Here is a 21,254-nt window from a genome sequence, read left to right as displayed (position 1 = left end):
TCTCTTTTAATAGGGTTTAAGGAAGTGTTTTACATATTTTTAAAGATAAATTTCTGTTCAAGAACCTGCTGCTACAAACAAAGTGCTCCTAATACTTAGGTAACACAGAACATGTTTTCTTTAATCCAGATAAAGAATATAAATATTATTTGGTTTTTGTGGATTTACACAACAGGAAACTATCAGCAAGCCAGAAGCTTTCTGTATGCTATACAAAAAAGCAGGGAAGTGCCTTCTATTATGACACCAAAGATGAACCTTGACATTTTGTCTGAGGTATAAACCTGATTTACAGAGAAAAAGCATCCAGAAGAAAATCTTTTTTTCAGAGTATGTAAAAGGAAATGAAAGCAGCACAAAAGGCCCATTTACCTCATCCTCTTTGCTACACCCTTCACACAGCAGAGATTTCTCAAACAATATTATCTAATTTCAATGCCAATGGGATTACACTGTGTTAAACACATTTGTATAAATATGTGTGAATGTATGGATGTAAAATATGTATAATATATAAAACACATCTACGAGCACAGACAGACACACACACACAATTATTCCTACAGAGCTGTAATGAATGGGGCTCTACACACCTGGCTTTCAAAAATTTTATTAAAAATTACTTTTACGGGCCTACTACTTCAGTTTTGAAGAAATATAATGCAGTCAATTCTTAGCTTTTAACTCAATTCCCTTAGTATGCAATTAACTAGTGGGAATATTTAAACAGTTTAAATATTTAAAAGTCCTGACAGAAAACCTGCATATCAAATGGCAATAGAAAGTAGTAAGTTCACTTCAGTCATAATGAAAATGACTTTGCACAATGCAGGCTAAAAACCAGAAAAAATTTTATTTTAGCACACAGAAGTTAACTGTATGGAAGGGAAACTTTTTAAGATAAGTGACTGGAAAACTTATGGAAACAACTCATGACAAAGGAATAATATGAAGCAAAAGAATTAAATACATAAATGTGCTGATGATTTTGGAACTGTTTTTTACAGGCCATATCAACAGACAAGGCCTAAAAGCAGATTTTCCCCATCAGAAAACAACTGTTTGCAATTAAGAATTCTTCACCTGCACCTAAAGAAAAGCATTTATTTCAAAACAAAACACCTATTCATAGAAATAGGTGTAAGAGTGCTATTACAGAAATACTTTGCTCTCCACTGCATGTGCAGATTTTTTTAGGTTGACTGCATTAATGTTTGAATATTCCAAATCAATCAAGTGATCTGTTATTGAGGGATTTACTGGGTTGAAAATCAGACTTACGTCATCCATAAAATCAATCAATGAGGATGAAGAGGAGGAAAAGGAATCCTATTTTAATGAACACAGCAGTAAAAAAAAGAGAGAGAGAGAAAGAAAAGGATGAAGAAAACTGTTCGGTATAAATAAAAGTGCAAAAATAAAGAACTGTAAATCACCAGTGGCAGTAATAATTACCTCAGTACGTTTTCATTAATTGCCTTTCATAGACAATTAACGTACCATCTGTAAAGAAACCAGTGTTTTTACAGCATTTACTCAATAAAGTATTATTGCTATACTCTCAACAGGATTCTTATACTGAAAGTAATTTATAAGATAAATTATTACAAAGGAATTTTAAAAACTATGTTAATTGTGAGGACTTCAAGAGAGAACAATGAATTAGTGAACACATAATGAAAAGAGAATTTTGGGACAGCAGTAACAGCAGGGACTTATGCTCTTTCATAGCTAACTGTGATGATGTTGTATTTGCATCAGGAAAAACTGGGCAAACTTTAGATTAATGTCTAACTGTAAAGGTGGTGCCTTGTATCCTCTGAATTCAGTTTGACCAATATTTCACCTCAGCTGTTCTTTTAAAAGAAAGATGATGCTTTGCTCACTGTTGATTAGAAAAGAAGATAATAAATGTATCACATGGTTTAATTTTTTTCCTGCCAGGCTTTCTACCTATTCTGGTCTTTTGTTTAGAAGTGACAAAGGTATGAAACACATTCATTTTTTAAATAAAAGGATCTGTGGAGAGGAAATGAGTAACAATTATCTGGATTTAACAGATCTGTGTAAAAGAACAGATGATGAAAACAACCTAATAAACAGTACTAATGACTTAATGGGATACAATCAAGGATGATTTGGTATTTTCTTGTTTTTACCAAACCACTGCCTGCATTACTTAGCATTTTTTAAATACAAAGAAAAGCCATTTGAAAAACTACGCTTTTCATGTTCACTGCAAAATCAGGCAAATTTCTGCATTCAAGGTTTGAGACAGAATTCACTGTGATTACAAGCATTCAAGAGAAGATAGCCAGCACTGTAAATGATAAATAATTATTATACACAAATATGATTGCTGCAATACAATTAAAATACAGGAGCAAACCCTCAGCAAATATGCACAGGACCTGCACACAACAGCAGTTCCAGTGAGTGAGTTAGAATAGCTGTGCACTTACTTCAAATTGATCCAGAGCAGAGGTAGGCGCATTCAAAAATGCCAAGAAAGAATTCTGTGAGTCTTGGTGCTTTACACCTAGAAAACAGCAGCAGGTTTATAAGCTACAGAAAATAAGACCTTCTCATGGAGGACCTTTGCCTTGCTGAATCAGAATTTTGAGTGTCCACCTGAAGCACCTACGTGTTTTGAAATAAGCTGCACATTTGGTTTATTTTCCAGAGTAAATGATTTTTTAAATGGACAAGCATGTGTTTAATCAACCTTTCCCAAGCTAGGATGTGTGTGGTGTGAGCTCCATGTGGAAACACACTCTGTGTCCATGTCTGTTACGCAGAGGGCACTGGTTTGTAAGGTGCCCATGTCCATCTGCACCACACGCTAATCCAGCAGGTGCCACCCTGCCCTGGTGACACGTGGCATGTCCCACCGTGGTAGGACAGCTGGAGCCAAAAAAAGCATGGCATTTCCAAACCAGATGGGTTCCTTGGACCATGTTCTGTGCCTGCCACCTCTCCCTGCTGAGTGCCCAGCAGCTGCACAATCCTGGGGGAGGTTTCAGAGGTTTCTGTCACACACTGAAGCGATGGAGCAGGAACGCTGCATCCCCTGGAGCTGCAGGGGCTGCCACACCTCAGCTCTTACTTTAACTTGCTCCAATTGATATTTTTTTATTTCTTCTTCTTTTCTAATTCAAGGTGCTGTGTGGGTGTTTATATTTCACAGATGTGTATGAACTCTATTCTTCTCAATGCTATAAACATGCTATATATGCACATACACATATGTATTTATTATGACCAGAGCCTGCAGGACTGTGTGCATCTCAAAATAATGATGCTATCAGAAGTTACCTATTTCTTTTTAAAAATGTCAGTGTCTTGCTCTAATTAGCCATATCTGTATGTTCTAAATATAACCCGCTGCAAATAAAGTTGCAAAGGACACTTTGCTCTTTAAAATATAAATACACTGAAATCACAGTAAAATAATAAAGCAAATTTTCAAACTACCACCAACTTTATGGAATACTCTCAGAAATCATTTCCTCACCGGTTTGAATTTCTGAAATATATTTATAAACAGGAAAGGATTAGGTGCTAATGCAAACAATCCCTTCCTAGAAATCAATTTTCACACACGGCAAGTTACTCTACCACTGTACCCTGACTACATTTGAATCTTCTATACAGTTCATAATTCGAACAGCAATATATTTCTTCTTTTGAGAGAAAACCAAATCAAAGGTAGTAATGATGTAGATTAAGGTGCATTTCTATCAGACTATCTGAATAATTGCAGCAGAATATTACTAACATAATTCTGTTAAGAAATATGACTAATGTTTCCTTGAACAGTACTTTTTTTGCTTGTTTCTTTTCAGCAAAGAGTAAATGTTTATTTCACCAGAACAATAAGGTTTTCAACACTGGAAAAATATATGGTAAAATATGAATTATAAATTCACAACATTATTTAACACAAAGGAAAATTTCAGAAGTCAAGTAACCATGCACAATATTTAAAACACAAAAATGAAACCTAAACATGACAAAGTATTTTTGTCTCCAGGGAGGTGCTATCAAGAGCTGCTCTCCAAGCACTTGGAGGAAGAATAATCCTGGTATCAGTGCTAAGCATTAAGATGAGGGAGTATCAATTCCCTAAGTCTTATTTGCTAACTGGAGCCATTTGTTAATGCTCTGTATAGGTTTGAATTATTTTTACTAGTCAATCAGCACTGGAAGGCCTATATATAGGAGATGAACGTAAACTCTAATACTTTATTGATCAAGTAGCCATTAAGTTGGAAAAGCTGAGCAATATTTGACATCCCAATGCAGCAATTGTTGCCAGGATATTTAAATTCTGGACTTCACAGAACTACTGAAAATTAGGTAATTCCATTTGGCCTGAAAAATACTTCTTCCCATGTGCCTCATAAGACACAAATATTAGAGCTACTACAGAAACTGCAAAGAATCAGCCAAATCATTATTCAACTCCTAACGAATTTTCTTTTTCAATGCAGAATTACCAAAAACGGTCTCTTCTCCCAGCAACAATGCAAAATAATATTGGACAGATGCAACAGTAACCCCAGAGCATGCTCTTAATACCACAGCAAAGCACTCATGACCACACTGCTCACTCTGTGGCTGCAAAGCCTGTCCATGGAGTTATCCCAGAAACAAACAAATGCTATGAATTCCTCTGCAGTTGTTTACTCTCTGTAGACAGGCCCAAAACACTCAGAGATGAACAACACTATGATCATTATTGATGTCTAAATACCTTCACCCATCATAAAAAAGGTTAGAATTATATCTATATTCTAACAGTTTTCTGGCAGTAAATCACTATACACAGGCCAAATAAAAACAATGCAGCTTCAACTCAAATTGTACCTTACTGCTTCAAAGGTACCAACAAAACTGAGGCCTATTACAGGTGTTAAAAGTGCAAATGCAGCTACTGTGGGTACATCTTGACACACAAGTGTCGTGCCCACATGTTGGTGTCATAGTTTAGTTTCAAGGTGACACTTGATTGATCAGATGCACCCACCAATGTGACACACTATTTACTTGGATATCAGTTGCCATACCCTTTTCTGATCTAAGCTCTTCTGTCTCCTTTTTCAGCCTTTCGATGTCTGCCAAAAGCTCCATGTTCTTCTTCTCAGATTCTTGCAATTTACTTCAAAAGAACACAAAAAAATGTATGTAAGTATTGAGAACCCAAGATACAAGTCACTCTTGTTCCTGATGTCTTCAAACACCTGAATAAATCTACTGGGACCTTTTCAGTTTACAGGAAAAAGCCATTTATCTGTTCAATAGGTTCATGTTTTTCATGTTTCTAATTTTTAAGTAATTGAATGAGCTTGTATCCATGTGAACGAGAAAAAAAGACTATATGTATTTTTATGTTTTAGAAAGTCCTGGTTCTCATTAAAATTTAATTATTTGCTAATTAAGTACCTGTGATAGTAATAGATTCAGCTGACCTATTTTTTTTCTCAGTTCCTTTACAGTTAGTTGTTTCAGTGCTTTCTGACTTCCAGCTGAGAGGTAATTCTACTCTGCAATTTCAGCACATTTCTCATTCTTGTCTGTCAAAGCAAACACTGGTTCTTCTGTTCTTATAGGACTTCCAATGCTGCCTGTCATCACATTACCTGGCCTGAAAAACATTCAAGGCAGGTGAACCAGATGTTCCCATTTTACAGGTAACACACCTGGATCTCAGCTCTGTCCTACTGCTTTCCTAAAAGCTGCAAAAACCCAGCAATGCTGAAGCTGGACACCTAAAAATGGAATGACTTCAGGCATTACATAACTCAGAATAAATTCTGTTGTGGGGTGGTGAGGCAGAAGTGAGAAAGAGAGAGGTCTGAAGAAGGAATAAAAGAATTCCTAATAGTCCATTAACCATTATTATTTCTTCCTGTGCAAATCAGTATGCAATAATTAATTTTAGTCAGCTAACCCAGTGCAGCTATCAGCAGAATGAAAAACAATATACTCTAAGACACAAACCCAAACTATGGATTTGGATTTGTTATCACAACTAGGAGAAATCATATTAAAAGAGAATGTGTTCCCTCTGAAAGTCTTCAAGATCTGAACTTTCCCCAGGAAGTGCTCAGCTGTTCAAACAACAAAGAGAGACGTTGGGTTTTTTTCTCATCTGGGTGATCAAATTTCCACAGACAAGGCAGATAAAACAATGATTTGATGACATTTCCTGGGAGGTACTGAAGTAAATTTGCATGAAACAATTGAGTCTTACCACTCTGTAGAGATGCAGGAAGCTTTGACTTTGTTCAGTTCATCCTGAATAGCCTGTTTGGCTCGGATTTCAGCATCAAGAGCAGACTGGAGCTCCAGCCTTGCAGACATGTCCAGCTTTGCAAAGCGCCTCATCTTCCAGGGCATGTCCTAGGAAAGAACCAAGAAATCAGATTAGAAAGAGTAAGAGGAAAGGAAACTGAACATGAGGAATGTAACTACCTTCAACAACTACATTTGCCAGTCTATTATGTCCTTAATGCAAGAGTACATTAATTCCAAAATAATCTAAAATTAAGAGTAGTGTTAGCAGTAGTATTTCTGAACTCAAGTAACAAAATTTATGTTTTATGCTGATCTCAAAAGCAAAGAGATTTTTTGAAATCTGGTTTTGATGTGCCTCAATTCAGATGACAGCTACAAAGGACATCCAAGTGTTCACTTGTTTCAAAAGTGAAAGACTTGAAGGTTTTCATGAACAAAAGCATGATTTCCTTCAAGAAATTCATATCTGATTATAAAGTAGCTACTTCAACTGTAACATAGATAAAATCACATTATAAAGATCTTGGTGTTTAATTAATTGATAAACAATAAATCTGGTATTCAGTAATTCAGAAGCTCTAGGAAAGTTTAACTTTCAATTACCATAGACTCTACAGACAGATTATTGCTGCAGCTGAAATTGAAAATCAGTGTTTTTTTCAAACAAAAAACCTCCTGACATATGGAAGTAAAGTCTTACTGTAGCTCTTGCTCCCAAACTGGAGTTCCTCAGGGCTTCCAGCTCTTCTGTCATTTTAGAGGCCAAGGCTTGAAGATAACCTCGAGCATCTTTTTCATCGCTTACCCTAAATGATTACATAAGAAAAAATAAGGTGTTTCAACCAAAGAATCTAAAGAAAAAACAGAAGTCTCTTCAACAAACCAACAATCAGAAACAGATAAATACACAATACAAAAAGAATCATAAAACATAAGGATAAAAACAATAACAACAAAAGCCCAAACAGAAAACCACACAGAACTGATTCTTTGCTGCTTTGTGGAGTTCCATTAAACAATATGCATCACTAAGACAGACTGAAAATTGAAGTACTACCTATCATCTATCTGAAATTGAGACTCTGAGAAAGAAATCTTTCAACCTATTTTTAGGGAGTAAATTAAGACAAAATTCACAACCAATAATTAACAATTATTGTCCAGAAAATATTGGAATTCGTGGTTAACTTTACTGAATCAATTGACTATGAGAACTAGCAGTGGAACAGTGATGTTACTTCAAAAAGTGCTAATTAAACAGGGAGAGTCTACTTTCAACATTATTAAACAGCATAAGCCAGAAGAGGCTCTCTCATCCACCAAGCTTGTTTTCTATCCAGACAAGTTTTCTGAGTGTAAAGACAACAAGGAGGAGACATGCCTGTTTTTCAGATTCTTTGATCATCAGTTACAAAGAAAGAACAACAACTTTCTCTGATTAATCACAACAGAAGGTTCTTTCTTCACTTTGCCTCAGGTGTTAACATAGAAAGTTGCTAAAAAAATTAACTCACTGAAACTAAGTAACTTATGAAAAACCTAAAACAAACAAACAGAAGAAAACCAACACCATCCCTCCCACCTCATTTCCTTATATGCCTGGCTCTAAATATGTTCATTTTGCCCACAGAAGACCAATCCCAGCTCTGCACCACCAGGCCCTATGCAAGTTCCTGAGCTGCAGGGCAACACCACAGCTCGATTACAGTTCAGTCTTATCAACACCAAACAATGAAATGTTTAGGATCTGCACAAAGCACTGAACCTCAAATAGCTTTAAATAAAATATACTGAAGTGGCAACATATTTTTTCTGTTTCATGAGAGTTAACTTATCCTTGCTTCCTGATCTTTTAAAGTAACTCTAACCCTAAGTTTGTTGGACTGGAGATGAGAATTCTCCAGACGGCTGATGGTGTCTTGCAGCAGTGACCTACCAGCAGGAAGGGAGTCCCTTTGTGACTACAAGGCAATGTAAGTTTTTTTGGTTGATACTCCAGGGTTCCACACACACAGAACATGGAAATCGTGCTGCTTGCAAGTTTCAACACAGATTTACAGATAGGTGCCAGGAGGCAAGGAAGACATGGAGCACACACTCTGAACTGTTATGGGCAAGGGAGGAACTGAAGAGCTTTCCCACAGTGGCCTTAGGACAAGATCACAACATGAAAGCCACAGGCTAAATATCTGCAGGTTGTGGTGACTTTTGGGTGTGCAGTTTAAAGCTTATTTAAGGAAGAGAGACTACTGTAACACAGAGGAGCCAAAACAAAAATTAGCAACCATTTTCCACAAATCTCACACCAGACATGAAAACAGAAACATTTATTGGGCCTTCATTTCTTTGTCTCCTGCTTATAATTTAGTTCAAGAGGTGGGGAAGAATCTAGGGAAACCCTACATGTCCTGACTACAAAAAGTCAGTGAGAGTTTTTACATTAATGAGTCACTGTTTTTCCCAAGGTACATCAGAACTCAGTGGAAGTCACATAACAACTTCTTTTCCCATAACATTGTGGATAACACATTTTGACAATCTGATAAAGCTAATCTGAGCCTACACAAACCACTTAAGCTGTAACAGTGGGGAAAAGATGTGAGAAGTAGCTAAAGATGCTTTTTGGAGGGAGTGGGTGCATAATTAAATACACTGTAAAAAGATAAAAGCTTCAGCAGAAATAAAAATAATGTGAGGCCCTCAAGAGTTGATGTATGAGGAGATCTAGGAATCAGCATCTAATTTTCTCTATTTTTAATGACACATAAAATCTTTGCAGAAAAAAAGGGCCCAATTTCTATATCCAATTTTATGATGTCACAGATCCTTCCTGATGGAAGGTGAGGAAATATTTCAGTTATTTGATTTAGGGTACACAGAGCCCTCAGGCTCCAAATGCTGGAAAGCTGCTCATGAAAAAAAACCTCAAAAACGATGTTCCACAGACAAGCAGAAATCTAGAAAATGAAAATATAAAGTAAATATTTACAAATATCTATACTGAATTCAAGGGAACTCCTCAAGCTCTGCAAATTAAAGCAGTACCATTGGGAACTGAGGTGGTTTTGTTGTCCACTAGATGGCAAAATTCTCTCAATAATGGCATGTGTTATTAAAGATTATGCGGACCCAAGACCCCTTGGAGCTTTTTTATTTGTTACTGTTTTGCTGGGTTGTTCCACTTGGTAGGCTTTAAAAGTTAAAATTAAAGTAAAAAAGTGCAAGAATGGCAAATTAACTCTGACTAATGCTGTTCTCCTTGTGCTCATTTTGACAGAGAGCAATGACAAGCACAGCAAGAGCCCAAAGGAAGAAAAGTTCTTCAGGTTTCACCCAGTCACTTCTTTCTTTACTGAAAATTTGGATTAACTGTTCTGTTTTCAATGTAATTGCCCTTGCAAATTTAGTTCCTCAACGCGAAGAGCCCAGAAGAGCAAATTCCTGTAAAATTAAATTTAACTTTTTGGCTGGAGCCAACATCCTGAGAACCTTCCCATAACCACTGGCTGCTACCTGTATGGTGTTTGTCAGGATGCTCAGGAAGTTACAATACAAAACGGACCCAGAGGACTAAAGAATTTTGCTCAACAGAAGTGGTCTTAAAGCCCTGGTGTTTTACACCAAGCTCTGTTTAACCTGATTTAAAAATGCCAAGGAAATCTGACAGTCATGACTCCTCTAGTCTCTCAATGCTTTTAAATGTCTATTGTTGTACCAGTATGCTAGAGGTCTCTAACTCAATTTTTAATTTTTCCCCTGGTGTCTCCAATAAAATCTGTTTTTTTAAAAATACCTCTCTAAAAATTTTTAACACTTCCCTCTGCTCCCAAGCCCTGAAATTTTACCCTGCCCTCCAGAATTTCTATTTTAGAGATAATTAACTTCTGACTATTTGTAACTCAAACACAGCACATCTCAGAATTTTACATTATTTGAGTTTCTCAACAGTTGAAGATGCACAGAATTTTTTGAAGATGCACAGAATTTTTGCTGTATTTTGTTCACAATTTGTGTGTGGGTTATTGTTTTTTTTTTTGGTTTTTTTTTTTTTGGTTTTTTTTTTTTTCTGAGAGCAAACAGACTTTAAAACAACCAAAAAACCCCAACCCAAATCTTGGGGCTTTTTTAGGTTTAATTTGGTTTAGAAGTGTTGTGAGGGAGCAGTTGGTACTTTTTTTCTTTCTCCTTTTGATAGTGGTTTTGTGTTGGGGTTTTTTTCAATGAGGTCAATTAAGATAAAACCAACAACAGCACAAAAAAATCTTGGTGATAAGGAAAATATTAACTAAATATTGTGGTAAACAACTGTGACAGCTGAATCTAAGCCTAGCATTCACTCTATAGGTAAAACTGGCAGGATTTAGCTCATCCACATAAATATACTCAAGGACACAAAATTATCCATCTGATATGAGTTGTGTAGGTTTCCTTTTCAACCTGTGGTGAGCAAACCAAACCTCTAGAGTAGAATGGGAATAAATGGGATTTATTGAGTTGTCTACCTCAGGACTTGTGCAACTAGGTTAGATTAACCCCTCCCAAGTCAGGATTCTTGCCAAGTACACTGGGAATCACTACCAAGATTTCCAGTGACCTCCTTTCTGCATGGCACAGAACATTTAAAATATTCCTTTGTCAAGTGACTGCATTAACCTCCAGTGCAATTAATCTCTTTCCCATCTCCCACAGGAAAATTTACAGCCCACTATAAAAGCCTCAATATTTCTTACTCTTGTCAAGGAATGATGAGTGATTTGGCTAATATAAACTCGTCAATATAATAGCTCCATTAAGGGTGAATGATCCGTGAGGGTCTGTTGAGCCCACAATAGAATCTGCAGTGAAAGTCTGATTCAAGTGTTTATATTAAAATACTGTCTTGTTTATGGTATCTTGAGAGAGCAACAGCAAGATTAAAAGGTTTTCATACATTATTCCTAAAGATGCAATATTGCTGAGTAAGAAAGCAAGGAAAAGTTAAAGGGAACATGATAAGCTATTGGAATTATTCACAAGTTGAAAAATCTGAGAGAAATAGCAATTTAGAAGGGTCCCAGGAATCATGAAGAAAGTGACAAATCTTAACCATCCAAAGTGTGAATTCAAAAGAATTTCTTGAGAGGTATCCTTTGGATGGCAAAGCATTTAAAAGAATTTAGGGGCTTCTTGGGCTTGTGTTACCCCAAACAGGGCTAAAAGTCCCTTGAACTACTACAGGCTGCTGAGCAAACTGCTCACAAATCCAGTAACTGATTCCTTCTACTACCTCCTATCCTTTCTGGAAATAATGCACCCAAAACACATATTTTAATGCAATATTGTGTGAGCAATCCATTAAGTTTTGAAGAGGGAGCCCACAAATTCTCCCCTACTTTGCTAGCACCAAGACATTCCATTGTCACACTGCAGTTGTGGACAGGTACAGACTTGAATTGCATGTTCCTATGAGGAAAACACAGGCTTGTGAGTGATTAAATAAGACCAGTTTTCTCCAAAATTAGGTGGAGGTTTTGTTCATTTAAAATATTTATTATAATGGATGCCTAAATACTTCTTATAGCAGCCATGGTCCCCAGAGAAGGGCCTAGTTTCAGTGCTGAATTCTAAGAACAGCAGATGGACATGACTAGATTGTCTGAGTAACACATGGAAAAATCTAAACATAACAAGGAAAAAATGTGACCTAAGATAAGGCCTCACATAGCTGAAAAAATTTAACATAAGCAGAGAAAAGTATGGAGGGAAAACTGAGATGTGTTTAGTGATGAAAACCTGGAACCAAACCAGACTCTTAAAATTCTCTTAATGTTTGCCCTCAGTACTTCTATTTTTTCCTTTTCACATAATTTTTTAATTTTTAGTTCTGTAGTATTTAGAAGACACTATATTATCATAAGGGATCAGTAAAATGATGCTTGTCATTCAGAAAGTTGTCTTGCATGTTCCTAATTTTTTTTCACTAAGTATCTTGAGAGATGATAAAAAACTGAAGCCCAAACCCTTTTACCCTTTTACAGTGACATCCCTAACATAAAAAATGCTTTATCATTTGCCTGAACCACATCAGTAATACATCTTAAAATATTAAACACTCTCATAAAGTAAAGGAGAAGGTACATTCTTAATGGCTGTTGGTACATTTTTATATTGCTCTAAGTGGAACAATCCACAATTAATTCTGATTTGTCTTTTCATATAACTGCCAAGTTATATGAGTTTTCACATGTAAATCTGAAAAATCGTGCTTGATTACCTAGGTGAAATATGACACATAAGCACTACCTTAAAGAAATAAGAAATGTGAAATTACAGACTTGTCTCACTTGTTACCTTGATTTTTTTTCCTGAATAAACATTTTGAATTGGCCAGAAATTAAAAGCTGTTTAAACTACCAGTTAAATATTTTTTAAAAAAATTTTTGTGACTCAGGTTGTCCACTACTATCACCCTTATGAGAGAAAAAAATTAAAAGGAACACACACACAAAGTGGACCCTTTACATTTTTTTAACTTCTGCTACAAATACAATGCCTTGAGACAAACTGGATTTCATAAGACAGATCAGTATTACATACTTTCATGCAACAAATATTGTTTAAAACACACTGGAAACCCAGAGCATGGCCCTTATGCCTTGTTATATACTCACATGGCACTATTGAAAAGCCAAACTTCCCTATATCTGGACAACAAAACTGAAGTAACAGAACAACAATACCAAACTGGGTTTCTCCAAAATAATGTTTCCCATTCTTGCCTGGGCACAACAAATTAGATTTTTTTTTTTCCACTAAAACAGGAAAAACAGGGGGAGGGAATAATCAATCAGTAACAGAAAAACACTAGTATATCATGATAAAGTCTTCCTAGAAGTGGATGATCTGTAAAGCAAAATGTCTGAATGTAAATTGGTTTTGTAGATGTGAAACACTGCAACGGACCATTAAAGGTGAGGAGAGATAAACAGGCATGAAGAGGAAAAATAAAGATAGATGAAAAACTCAGAATACACAATCTTTTTCTCTTAGTAGTTTCAACCTTTCTTTCCTTCTCTTTAATTTAATAGAATTGGACAGACGACTATATAAAGATAACATCATTATTTAGCAAAAGTACCATTACAAACATCACTTGACTGGATTTGTGGTACAGTCTCAAATACTCTCCTTGTAAAAAAATCACATAAAAGTTGCACTGTATTTGTTTCATTCTGCCACATGCCAAGCAGATGAAGGAAATTAAAGCTGAGACACAAACACTCAGGCACTGCTTTTCCCAGGCTTGCTCCCTCTCGGAGGCGTGAGCTCAGCACATGATTCCTTTCAGCATTCTTCCACAGCCACAAGCCACACCCAAAGGCCATCATTCTTCTGCACTTTGAAAAGCTCTATTTGGTGAGACACTTTCACTCTTTAAGGAGGAACACAGTTTTCTGGATTTGCATGTTATTAAAATCTCAGCCAAAACCACAGCAGAATCCCAGACGGGCGCGAGGTTTCACCTCAGCACTTGCAAGTGCCATGTGCAAAGACGAGAACTCAGCACCAGCCCCACCACATGCTGAGGGATTTCTGTCATGCCAGGAGAGCAGAGCACTCACCACTGGATGATCTCAGTGATTTGGGCCTCCCAGTGAGCCACAGACTCCTTCTTATCAGCCAGGTCTCTCATCTCTTCCTCCAGCTGCCGATTATTCATACTCAGCCTCTCAAACATGGTGGTGAGCTGAAGGAAATTTTAAACAACTCCTTAAAAGTGTAAACTGCTGTGACTCCATCTCTGTGCAGACTCAAAACCACGTGCTCCCCTCTCCCACACCTTGCATCTGCTTTATAAAACGGTACTGGTCAAAACAATAAACATAATGTAACATTAAAAACCAGAATATTTTCTTATATAACCTTCTATAAAAATCTCTTCTTGTATAACCTTAGCTGTACTGAAAAGCCACTTTTAAGGACTTGAACAACATTTTTACTCTATCAATTTAATGAGTTTTCTGAGAATTAAGTCTCCAAATACCTGCAAAACTCTTAGAAGGTTTCTGCTTTGCACCATATAGGTGTGGAATGTTCTGTATAGAAAAATTTACGCTAGAAGAGCAAAGAAAAGGCATAAAAATTTGTTATGGCTCAGATAAGACTGTTGAACCTCTCCCTTGTTTAGTAACCATGGAGAGAGAGACTGAACAGATACAGGCATGAGACAGTCCTGAGATTCTCCAGGTGTCTCACATTCCCTTATTTTTCATTTGACTTACTTGCAGACAGGGAAATTGAAATTAAATGCACATCTCCATGCCATGTACAATATGTTATACCTAGCAATTAACCCCTCTCATTCAAATTGCTGTCATTCATACAGGCACATTCTGCAAGACAAAAGCCACAGCTAACCCAAGCTGGTATTGGGAACTAAACCTTCATTATGTTAAATAATTATTCAGAGAGTCAAATTGGAATCAGAGACCAGATAGACTTTATAGGAAAGCCTGCTTAGCAGAATGAAATCTCAGGTGAGAGCTTCTTTTAGTACTGAAATATATTAACAATTCAAAACGATAAAAAAATGGCCAATTTAAAATCTATTTTGCTTTTTACTTCAAATATGAATAACTCCACACCCTATTTATCATTTAAATGGGCTTATAATTTAAATATTCCCCCTTATTATGTGTCATTTGACAAGAAAAATACAAAGGTAATGGGGGAAGAGTGAAGAGGCTTTTTCTCAGTTTTACTGGACTAAGCCTACCTATAGGCATATATATTTTATACTGGTATGAAAATACACTAATTTGAGCACAGACATGCAAACATGCTTACTTTGAAGAACATTGTACTTTCATCATATTTTTAGAAAACCTATTGAATTACAAAAGGAATAGACAAGTTTAGCAAGATTTGGATAATGCATAATGAACTTGAATAACCTGTCAAAATGAACAATAAAGAGACAATCCAAATGCACAAATCATAATTATTTCTTGCTTAAGACACTTCATTTGTGTGATAATATGCCCTATCATTTGTATTTTTTTAGTCTCTAAAAGTAACACTTCATCTCAAAGGGTAGGAGGGGCCCTGGTATTTAAAACGATTGACATGCAAATGTAGTCTAAGTAATCACATCATTAACTATGTATTTTTAAATTTGGGTCATACAATGAAATAATCCTTTATTGTTGGCTTACAGTGCTGTCTGGAATTAGTCTTACCAAAATATAAGCCCATCTAATTCCATTCCCACACATAAATACTCGTATATGCATATATACATGTGCATGTCTTCTCAAGTTCAGATGCATGTGGATACTCCATTCAAATCTAATATTATCACCAAATTTTTGTGTAACATCAATTTCTGCTTTCAGTTTAATAATAACCAATGCAGCTCCATATTGTCCAATTTGTACAGAACATAAAATAGTTGTAAATTCAGGGCTCAACTAATCAGCACTTACCTTATCGAGTTCATTTGTAAGTTTTTTGTTCTCCTCTGTCAGCAGAATCTTTTCTCGTTCATACTTTTGTTTGAACTCTGTTTCAAATTCCTCTCTTTCACTTTGGCTAAGAAATAAAGTGAAGCAGAATTACAGAGTTTTTTATTCTAACTCACCCCATTATTCATTTAAACACAAAGAGATCAATACACACACATGTTGAAGGGAAATACTACATTGATAATAGCAAGGGTTATTAAAATCAAGCAGTTTAATAAACCATGACCTTAGGATTGCAAGCCAGCCTGTTGAATTTTAGAATTTGTAGAGAATCCCTCAGTACAAAATTAACAGAGCTCCACCAAGCCAATGTTTATCAACCCACTTACACAAATTTTATTCTTCAGATGCATCCTGAAGATTTTTTATTACTTATTGTTTTTTATTATTTATTCTGAATGGAATGAAATTTTATTCCATTCAGATGCAAAGTATGTGTCGACACTGTCAAATGCTCAGGGCACATTCTCAGCTCACATGAACATCACTGTAAAACACACATTTCTATAATTCCAAGTTTCACACAGAATGACAGGCAAAAATGACCACACATGGAACCAGAGCATTCAGAAGCTTAATTAGAGCACTCAGGGCTGGATCTCTGATGAGAAAAGCATATATGGGCTTGTCTTTGGGCAATTTAGAACAGCCCTGATGTCATATGTGGACTGTTAATTCAGGTATCATCCACTCACTATGAGCAAAAACTGAATGGATAACTTTGACATTGCTAATATCACCAGATTTTACAGCAAGTTTGGACCATTCTATCTAAGAAAGTCTCACAGTAGCTGTTTCCCCCAAACCTTCCCTTCTCCCATGGATGTCATCCAGTAGAGGAGAACCCCTGGCTGATTCTGCTAAATATCAACTTTGATCTTGCACAATGAATGTGAGAACCTGAAAACAAACAAAGCTGCAGGCCCTCTGTTTGCCACAAAACCCATGGAATTTCCTTCAAGTGGTGCACAGCAATGTTTTAGATGTGTAACTCCCACCTTGCATCTACTGTTTTCAGATTCACTAGCCTTGCATCTTGTACCACCTTTTTACCAACTATTCATGTCACTGGCACAAAGTTCATCAGTAGAATTATACTATAAATACCACAGAGACAGAAAATATCCACTCAGCAAATACCACTGTGCAGTCTGAAAAGACCTGAAAAAGTGCCCAGTATTAAAGGTTAACTCTGTAAAATTAAAATCCAGGGGAAATCCTGTCTTGAGCACCACAATTTTTTTTTCTAGATACCGATCAGAATTTTACACAATGCAAACATAAATTACATTCTTACTTCTTTTTCTGAGATGCAAAACTACTCCAGCTTTGCCTAATTGAGAGAACACTCTCCAAAGATGAGAAATACCAGTGGTTACAGTGAATCCAGTTAAGAGCAATGCTGCTTTGAATTTCCTACTCTTAATTTGAAATTCATTTAGTGCTTCTCTTTGAAATCTAGTACAACATGTCAGACTTATGGTGAAATTCTACATTGCCAGTCATCCTTTGAAACATAACACTTCATCCTAGTCAAGTTACATACTATCTCACTGTTTAAATGCCAAGTTTGAAATTCACCACCACTCCTTTTCTATATCAACAGATTCCATGCATATGATGAGCAGTAAAGGGAAAAGGCAGGAAGAGATTAAAGCATTGGCTGTCATAGGAATTAATACCAGCTCCTGCTTCTGTTTTCTAGGCATAGATTCAAAGCTAATTTTGCAGACAGAAGTCCAAACTAACTTTTAATGAATTTCTTTCACGCAGCTTTCATGGGTTTGTTTAGGAATTTTTTTCAGTATTTGTCTTAAATTTATTCCTTTAAGGCTTTAGGGGTCAGAGCAGCCATAAATGGCAGTGGATTAAGGACACCATGGATTAGTGAAAGAGCCCAACATGTTTGTAGTTTTTATATTTTACATTCTTAATTCTGCTGGTGATTGTGATTACCCCAGTAAGAAATGAAGATAAATTTGAAACAGAGGAGAATGTGGGTATAATCCATCACACCCAAACAGCCACTCAGAAAACAACAGAAGTGTGACAAACTCCATGAATGTACCTTAGGCAGGCAGCAAGATCAAAATAATGCTTTTGCTTTGAAGCCTGGCATCCTCCTCTCCCATCAAACTTCCTCTCTCATCTAACATTTAGCTGTGTGTCTCCTCTTCAAGTTAAGAAAATATACACAACTCAGCTTTCTTTTTATCAGCAGAACTGCAGCAAACCACATGCAAGCAATGTGAAACACTGCTTTATGGTATCACTTTGTCACTCCAGCTCTTTATTGCATCTGTACAAAGTGGCCAAATATTTTATCTTACTGCTTTGAAACCAAGAAAAATGGACCTGAAACAAACACCAGCCCCCAGGCTTCTTTATATCACACAATTTAAAACCAGCAAATGCTGTTCTATAAAGTTCTCTGCTTTATAAATCCATCATGAAATGACAGGCCTAAAAGAAGTTTCTAAATGCGATTTATTTTACAGAGTTTCTTGCATCTTCTTCTGAAATATTTCCTAATGACAATTCTAAGAAATGGAATTTAGTGCTACACAGATCACTGGCCTGATACTGTGCTCCTCTGCTTCTAACTTTAATAGCATGCAGTTTATGAGAGTTCAGCAAAATGCAATCATTTTGGACAGGAAGGTAATCTCCCTTGAAGACTTGTGCTTTGGAAATAGCAAAAGTTAGAAAGCTTAAAATTGAAGGAAACAAAGGAAAATATCTATTTAAAAAATGCAAAACAGAAACCACCAACGTGCAAGTTACACAAAAATCGACATACAGATTTTGTCAAAGCTCTTCCTGATCCTTGCTTAGAATAACCTACATAATTCACTCATCTTACTGAGTAATACAACCACATCCTCTTACCAAGATCTTTTTTAATATGCACTGATACTATTTTTAGACTACTAAAATATTTTTGCCAAACTGTATAAGCACACTTCAACTCCACACCCACCCCAAGCCTATTGTTGAAATAATTCCACTTATTTCAGCACAAAGCCTCCAGGTGCTTCCTTTTCAGTGCTTACATTCAACACCTCTCTACTGGAAGACTCACAAAAAGCTTTTCATGCCAGACTACAAAAGCTAACACCAACATGGATAAGCAGAAACAGAAAACCTATGTTCTTTTAAGGAAAACTACCAAATATTGAGTAGCAGCAGCAATTCTTGCATTCCTAATGCTTAAGCTTCCCTTCTAAACTGCAGAAATCAGAACATAGCATAACTTGAACAGGGGACTTCTGCCTTTCTGTGGAGTCTCAATGCTTGCATGAGATTTTGCAGATTTGTTTAACAAAGTTAAGATCAGGCCTTCCCCAAGCACTGATCATGTGTTTGGACACCTGACTGAACATGGAGCTGCAGCCCTTGCCATGAGTGTTGGATACTGCTTAGGTGACACATTTCTGCTCTCACTTTAAATCCTTCTCTTACACAAACACTTGAACCACATACAGAAACACATGGTTATGACAGCACCCACTGTAGATTTGAACCCAGATCTTTATTTATTTATAGAGACCAGACTGAAGGAGAGCTTATGAACTAGCTAGAATGGACATCTAGTTAGAATGCCTGCAGCTGTGTAACATTTAAATTGGCACGGAAGGAGTTTTTTATTTGGTCACTGCTTGCAGGTATGATCCTTTCAAACAGTTCAACCTGCAGAAAGCAGTATTCATGATTCTTTATTTAATATTCCTCCTTCTGAGACACTGCTGGACTTGAAAGAGTGCCATGCCATCACCTTTCTATGTTACAAGACAGAACAGCTGTTTGTGCATTTGTAACTCATTGGTCAGCACGACCATTAAGTGGTGTCACAATGAAATCATGCTGCTGAGGCAGGTTTCACCTCTCCACCCAGATCAAAGCAGCAAACTCCTGTGCTGTTTGTAGGTCCAGCCTATTGAATAGCTGCATGCTAGGAAGAAACAGCTCATGCACTGCATTCTAGGCAGTACGATTTATGATTCCTGCTGAACAGAATTTACGAGAGATACAGTGTTTCCACCTCTATTTGCATAAACTTTTTGGAAAAAAATTGTATTTAATTTACTACTTATATTTAAAGGTCTTGCTATAATTTGGCTAACCTCTCAGCAAGGACTTCTCCATGGTTTCTCTCATCTGCCATCTTGCTACAGCAGCAAAAAGACTCCTCTATATTAGTGTCTACGAAGCATTCTGAATTTTTTATGAATGAACATGAGCATGTTCAATTTATAACTTATTCCCACTACTACACCATCCAACAGAAAAACTTGCTTTTATTGATGAATACCTCAAGGAACAATCTCAAGGCCAGTTATAAGCTCCACCATGTGGGAGAGAAAAAAGCAGGTCTGACAAATTACCATGTCAGGAGAGACAAAGCAGCTTACGCCCACAGTAGTCTGCTGACTGATGTTAACACTGGATGGAACCCAGCATGGATTAGCCTCAGCTCACATTAAGTGACTGTTCCTGTGCTGGCAGAAATGTAAACAATACTTGATCTCTAACACATTAGTTTTGCATCAAAAGATGAAAATACCAAATAAAAGAAAAACGTAAAGAAACCGTTTTAAAGTGCAACATAAGCTTCAGGGGTCAACTTACCCCGAGCTGCAAGTCTGTAACTCAAGTTACATACCTTGGAATGGTCAGCCACTAAAACAGTTCTGGTGCAAAATCAACTGTTTCAGTACAAGGATGTGGAGCTTTTTGTTCTGTTGGGTTTTTAAAGGGGACTGGTTTTAACCCTGGTATCAGCTCAGCCAAAATGCAACAATCTGCATTACACTTAAGGAAGTGACAGTGTGTTTGGAACAATAGTAGTAGATTTCAAAGGTTTAAGAAAAGGTAAATTTCAGACAATACTCACTTTTCTCTTCTGGTTTTCTCTAACTTGTCTTTCAAAACCATGATCTCCTTCTTGAGGGCAAGCTGCTGGCTCTCTGCATCCCGCAGTTCCTTCTTCAGACTTTTTATTTCATTAGCATGCATCATTTCACGTTTAGATAGCTCCTCTTCATAGAAAACACTCTTCTTTTCCAGCTCTGCCTTTAATTTAGTGATCTCTTGCTGGTGTTCTATACTGCTTACCCCAGGTGAGCGACCAACCTGTTTTTGCTAAAATAAACAGCCCCAAATTAACAGTCAGGAATACTGAAAATGATGCTCAATAACAACTCAATATTCTAAAGCTTTTGTTTAGAAATATTAAAACCTTGAGTTAAACACATCGATCTCAATTTCAAAATTTGTTAAGAGCATAAATTGGAATGACACCTATTATTTTGTTATTGAAGTGCAGTAATAGTTTTCAAGTTACTGAAAATTTGATCATTAAATGCCTCTGGTCATGTTCTGACTCCCCTTAAATGCAGTCAGAAAATGATCACAGAAATAAAGACTTTGATGCTTCCACTCACACAGCTG

At 36.5% G+C, this 21,254-nt stretch overlaps 1 protein-coding gene across 14 annotated transcripts in view; it reads right to left on the bottom strand.

The window, feature by feature from the left end:
* Nucleotides 1-21,254, bottom strand: part of CDC42BPA (CDC42 binding protein kinase alpha) — a 186,760-nt gene that overhangs the window by 44,607 nt on the left and 120,899 nt on the right. For 8 of the 14 annotated variants that reach the window (XM_014268141.3, XM_014268142.3, XM_014268134.3 and 5 more), the window contains 8 exons: nt 20,698-20,945; nt 15,765-15,870; nt 13,902-14,026; nt 7,001-7,106; nt 6,257-6,405; nt 5,070-5,161; nt 2,463-2,539; nt 1,282-1,329 (listed from right to left, as the gene is read on the bottom strand). In XM_014268141.3, coding sequence (XP_014123616.1) covers nt 1,282-1,329; nt 2,463-2,539; nt 5,070-5,161; nt 6,257-6,405; nt 7,001-7,106; nt 13,902-14,026; nt 15,765-15,870; nt 20,698-20,945 — 951 coding nt within the window. The remainder of the gene's footprint in view (nt 1-1,281; nt 1,330-2,462; nt 2,540-5,069; nt 5,162-6,256; nt 6,406-7,000; nt 7,107-13,901; nt 14,027-15,764; nt 15,871-20,697; nt 20,946-21,254) is intronic. The other 6 variants (XM_014268136.3, XM_005488465.4, XM_014268137.3 and 3 more) reach the window with 2 other exon arrangements.

This window comes from Zonotrichia albicollis, chromosome 3 (assembly GCF_047830755.1).
Source record: "Zonotrichia albicollis isolate bZonAlb1 chromosome 3, bZonAlb1.hap1, whole genome shotgun sequence".
NCBI lineage: Eukaryota > Metazoa > Chordata > Aves > Passeriformes > Passerellidae > Zonotrichia > Zonotrichia albicollis.
The sequence above is the reverse complement of the archived record's forward strand: the minus strand, read 5'-3'. Positions and strand labels throughout refer to the sequence as shown.